Raw genomic sequence first — 6000 nt, 5'->3', positions numbered from 1 at the left:
CCATTATTCTGTATGGAGGACTATGTGGGGCCCATTATACAGTATGGAGCACTATGTGAGGCCATTATACTGTATGGAGCACTATGTGGGGCCCATTATACTGTATGGAGCACTATGTGGGGCCATTATACTGTATGGAGCACTATGTGGTGCCCTTTATTCTGTATGGAGCACTATGTGGGGCCATTATACTGTATGGAGGACTATGTGGTGCCCATTATACTGTATGGAGCACTATGTGGTGCCATTATACTGTATGGAGCACTATGTGGTGCCATTATACTGTATGGAGCACTATGTGAGGCCATTATACTGTATGGAGCACTATGTGGGGCCATTATACAGTATGGAGCACTATGTGAGGCCATTATACTGTACGGAGCACTATGTGGGGCCATTATACTGTATGGAGCACTATGTGGGGCCCATTATACTGTATGGAGCACTATGTGAGGCCATTATACTGTATGGAGGACTATGTGGGGCCCCTTTATACTATATGGAGCACTATGTGAGGCCATTATACTGTATGGAACACTATGTGGGGCCCATTATACTGTATGGAGCACTATGTGGGGCCCATTATACTGTATGGAGCACTATGTGAGGCTATTATACTGTATGTAGCACTATGTGGGGCCATTATACTGTATGGAACACTATGTGGGGCCCATTATACTGTATGGAGCACTATGTGGGGCCATTACACTATATGGAGTTCCATGTGGGGCTAGTATACTGTGTGGAGCACTATGTAGGGCCATTATACTGTATGGAGCACTAGGTGGTGCCCATTATACTAAATGGAGCACTATGCGGGGTTATTATACTGTATGGAGCACTATGTGGGCCCATTATACTGTATGGAAGACTATGTGGGGCCCATTATACTGTATGGAGCACTTTTTGGGGCCATTACACTTTATGGAGCACTATGTGGGGCCATTATACTGTATGGAAAGCAATGCAGGGCCTGGTATACTGTATGGAGGACTATGAGGGGCCCATTATGCATGAGCACTTTTTGTGACCATTATATTGTATGGAGGGCTGTGTGGGGATTACTGTAGTTGGAGAATCATACTGTGATGGGGTCACCATTCTTTGTCGGGGGGGATTAAGGGAAGGGGATACAGTAGGGTCATCATACCGTGCGTGTGGAAGAATTCACTCTGGGGGTATCATACTGTGTTTTGGGGCACTTTTGTTTGCATCATGACTTGTAAAAATGTGCCATCCGTGTGCCCGTTTTTACCATCAGTGTGTCATCCGTGTGCCCGTTTTTACCATCAGTGTTTTTCATGGAAGGATGCAAAAAGAAATAAATTACAAAGCTTCTCCTATCCTTTACAATGTTAAATATGTACAGCACACAGATGCCATCCGAGTGCTGTATGTGTTTTTCACGGACCCATACACTTGCAATGGCCCTTGTCATCCGTGCTGCTGGAAAGAAACGGACATGTCTTTGAGTGTTTTGCAAGGACACACGGTCCATGAAAAACACAGACATGTGAACAGCAGCATAGATTATAATGGGTATGTGTTGTATCCGTGAAAAAAAAAATGGATACAACTTACATGAGCAACACGGACGTCTGAATGGGGCCTTAGAGGGAGGTGAAATATAGAAGGGTATGTGTACATAGGGTGTACACAAAGAAGACTTTCCAGCTGCATATTTTAGTTTTCATTTTGTGGTGAAACATTACAAAATTTCATCTACACGCTACAAGAAAATCCAATGCAAAGGGTGAAATGTGTGGCAAAACTAGGGCATTTCTGAAACAAATTTAGCTGAACTTTTTTATTTTTTGGCTTCTGCAAACTTTTCACTGCAGTAATTCTTCAGTGGATATGACCTCTGTTATGTTGATGATCAGAGGCGTTCCTATTCTGATCCATGTTTGCTTCTATGGGGATCTGTGAAACATGGATGCAAATCGGAATGCTTCCTATTTGCGTCTGTTTTGCATTCGTATCTCACAAATCTGTTACTAAATTATGTGACTTTGTTCCCAAGATAATAAAAAGATTCCTGGATAAAGATACTCCCTCAGTGAAAGAAAAAAAAACAGTTAATAAAAAACAGATGCAGGGAAGACTCAATACGGCTGACACATCAAAAAAAACATGGTCCGATTCTCCTGGACTGTAAAATTCACACAGATGGGTGAATGTAGCCCAACAGTCTACATTTCCCCTCTGAAGGCCCTGGAGGGAAAGTGAGAATCCAGCTGCAAATTTCTCCAGGAAAGCCGGGGAAAACGTGGAAACAATCAGGATAACCAATGCTTAGAGATGTTCTGTAGTGATGAGCGAGTATGTTCTGTTAACCCTTTCGCCGAGTATGCTCGGCCGAGCACCAAGTATTTATAGCTGCTCGGTGATATGGTTGAATCGCTCCGGAGTGCATGATTTGCAACTGTTTGACAGCTTTATTACATGTGAGGAATGTGTAAGAAGCAGACATTCCTCACATGTATCAAAGCTGTCAAACAGTTGCAAATCATGCACACGGGAGTGATTCAACCATATCACCGAGCAGCTGTAAATACTCTGTGCTCGCCCGAGCATACTCGCCGAAAGGGTTAACAGAACATACTCGCTCATCACTAATATTCTGTAAATTTGGCTAGATACCCAGGGCAGTCTAATGACGTGAGGGTTATCAACACATGGAACATCTTAGTAATGCTTAGAGGAGCACTGAACATGGAAAAAGCATACTAAATAACCCAGAAATTCCTCCATTTTTAAACATTTTCCAATAAACGACAACTCATAGGACACAAAAATTGTTGTGTCCCAGCTCTTGGTTAAGCCCCTCAGCCATTTCCCAATTGAAAATAGACAAGATGAGCAAGTACTTGATCCAGTGAGCAATACTCAGGCACCATTGGTAACTCTGTGCTAGCTTGGTATGACCTCCCACTAGGTCCAGAGAATAGTAGAAATTTCAAGAAGTCCGAGGCACCAGAAAAGTTTTGTATATGAAAAAAACTAACTTTTATTCCATCCTTAAAATCACATAGCGACAATAAAAAGATGAGATAGACTAGGCTCGTCTACCTCATCTTTTTATTGTTGTTTTATGATTTTAAGGATGGAATAACAGTTACGTTTTTTCATATACAAAACTTTTCTGGTGCCTCGGACATCTTGGAATATCAGATGAGCAAGTACTGCAAGTGTCTGCTCTACAGGATTTCTACAAGACTTTGTTCTGGAACATGCAACAAATCCTGAAGACTGAAACAATTCTAGGCTTAGTGTCCCATTATCCTGTATACCATAAATACCCCTGCAACATATGATTGCCCAGTGCTAAGTATTATTTCTACAATGATTAGTTAAAGTCAATTGCAACAAGTCGACGTATAACTATTTTTAACGTACATACAATCTGACTAGATGGTTATTAAATGGCTTCTTCAGTCTGTAAGCACATTTCTTTATTATGCTTTGCTTATATAACGCCATTATATTCCACAGCGCTTTAAAACATTATCATCACTGTCCCCATTGGGGCTCACAATCTAGATTCCCTATCAGTATGTCTTTGGAGTATGGGAGGAGACCGGAGAGCGAGGAGGAAGCCCACACAAACACAGGGAGAACATACAAACTCCTTGCAGATGTTGTCCTTGGTGGGATCTGAACCCAGGACCCCAGAGCTGCAAAGCAACAGTGCTAACCACCGAGCCACTGTGCAGCACATCAACTTGAGAGCTCATTTACTGTGTAAACTAATTAAGCAAGTAATACTGGGAGTTTTAAAAATAACTTTGCAATATCTATAAAAGACGCTGCAAACGTGAACAAAAACAAAAGACAACAGAGCAAAGTTTTATTTTTTGATGTTTAAAAAAATCCAAACTTTTCTTTTACTAAGCAACCTTCATTCAACAATGCAGCAGATTATCCCTGAGTGTAAAACAAGATACATCTCCAAAACAGAATTAAAATTGGGAACAAGGAATGGAGGGCATCATGTATGGCACAGGTTAAATGGTTATTCCTAAAATATGAAGTTATCCCCTATCCATGGAAAAGGGGATAACTTTCTGATACATGGGGTGTGACTGCTCAAACCCCAAGTGACCATGAGATTAGGGCTTTGGAGGCCTGACACAGGGGCTCTGCAGAATCGACCTGAATAAAACAGAGGTACACATGCTCGGCCTCTGCTCCATTCATCTGTACTGCCGGGTACAATGCTTTGCAATTTCCATAGGTATCACAGATAATGAATTGAGCGGATGCACCTCTGCTCCTTTCAGGTTCCAAATGCAGAGACCTGTTCTTGGGCTTTCAAAGCCTTTATTTCAAGATCGCTGGAGCTACCAATGGATGGACTGTAGCGATCAGCAACAACCCTTTAAATGTACCTGAATGATAGATCAGTAATTTCAGAATTTAAAAGTCTTCTCATTCTGTTTGGCAGCTATTTAACCTTTTTCGATTTCTTACTCCTCTGCTTAATTATCAGCAAACTCTGATCTACAGCAGAACTTTTTTGTTTCCGATGCTTCTTTTTGCATTTTTTCAGTTTACCATCTAATCCCTCATTCTTGGTAAAATCCTTAAACAATAAATGTTCAGGTTTTTTTCTTCCATGGGCTCTTCTATTCTTTTTGGGCTTATCTGGTTTTCCTCTAGGAAAGTAATCTTCAGCTTCGTCATGTTGAAGAAACTTTTCCTTTTTCCGTTTTTTGACCCCCTTGAAGGAATTATCAGCAAAACAATCTTTGAATTTTTTCAGCTTTTTGTTATGTTTCTTTCTCTCTTTTCTCCGTTTTTTCGGAAGTGGTGTATTTTCTTCTGTATCTTGTATGTGTGACTCTTCAGCCTCCATAGTCACTAATCCAGCCTCTTGAAGCTCTGTTGAGGGACCAAAGTAGAAGAGTGAAAAATAACCAACACGCATATAAAGTGAATACTTTGCTGCATTACATTTTTCTTCTCGCTTATGCATACCACAGAAATTCACTTATAAACCCATGGACGTGCCATAACTGTTTAAGATGAAAATTTCCCTTTAATCCCTTCCCACGGTGGTCAATTTTTGCTTTTACGTTTTAATTTACTCCTCCCCTTTTTCTAAGACATCTAACTTTTATTTTTATTTTTCCGCCCATATAAAAGTGTGAGGGCTTGCTTTTTGCAGGATGAGTTGTAATTCTGAATGCCATCCTCCATTTTACTACAAAATATATTGGTAAAAAATTCCAAGTGCAGTGGAATAACAACAAAAAAAAAAGCAATTCTGATGTTGTTTTTTGGGTTTTATTTTAACGCCATTCATTGTGTTGTAAAAATGACCTGGCATCAAGATTCTCCAGGCCAGTAAGATTACATAGATATCACCTTTTTTTTTAGAGTTTTTATTTTTTAGAGGTGAAAAAAATAGGAAATTTTTATATAAAAAAATAAATAATTTTTGGTTTGTGTCGCCATTTTATCAGACTCATTTTTTGGTCTATGGAGATGTGTGAGGGTTTTCTTGAGAGGTGAGTGGATACCATTTTGAGATAGATATGATCTTTTGATTGTTTATTTTATGTTTTTGTGGCACTGCAGCACCCAAAAAAGGAGCAATTTTGAGAGTTTGAATTTTTTTTTCTGTTTATGCTGTTTACTGATTGGGTTAATTGATTTTATATTTTGAAAGCTTGGAATTTTTACTTTTTACTGTATTCGTTAGTCCCTTCAGGGGACTCTGAACTTGCAATAGTCTGATTGCCTATACCTATATATTATAAAGGTGATGCAATTATTGCCTGTGCAGGTGATGCAATTATTGCCTGTGCAGGTACTGGAATTGTCACCTGAGCAATACTAAGGAAATCCTGAAAACATGGCCTGTTGGTGGGCCTTGAGGGCTGGAGTTGGGGGAACCTTGGTCTATACTATATACAGCAATACTCTAGTATTGCTGTACATATTAAAAATCATGGTCTCCCTTGATGCCCAGCCACAGGTTGGGTTTCAATGGGG

At 40.1% G+C, this 6000-nt stretch overlaps 1 protein-coding gene across 1 annotated transcript in view; it reads right to left on the bottom strand.

Moving 5' to 3' along the window:
• Window positions 1–3438: 3438 nt before the first annotated feature.
• ZCCHC7 (zinc finger CCHC-type containing 7) overlaps window positions 3439–6000 on the bottom strand; it is a 275216-nt gene continuing 272654 nt past the window's right edge. The window contains exon 9 of the mRNA XM_073662523.1: window positions 3439–4884. Coding sequence (XP_073518624.1) covers window positions 4448–4884 — 437 coding nt within the window. The 3' untranslated portion in view covers window positions 3439–4447. The remainder of the gene's footprint in view (window positions 4885–6000) is intronic.

Source organism: Phyllobates terribilis, unplaced genomic scaffold, assembly GCF_046119375.1.
Source record: "Phyllobates terribilis strain yellow unplaced genomic scaffold, ASM4611937v1 Scaffold_1__5_contigs__length_1240528914, whole genome shotgun sequence".
Taxonomy (NCBI): Eukaryota; Metazoa; Chordata; class Amphibia; order Anura; family Dendrobatidae; genus Phyllobates; species Phyllobates terribilis.
This window is presented reverse-complemented; position numbering and strand designations above follow the sequence as displayed.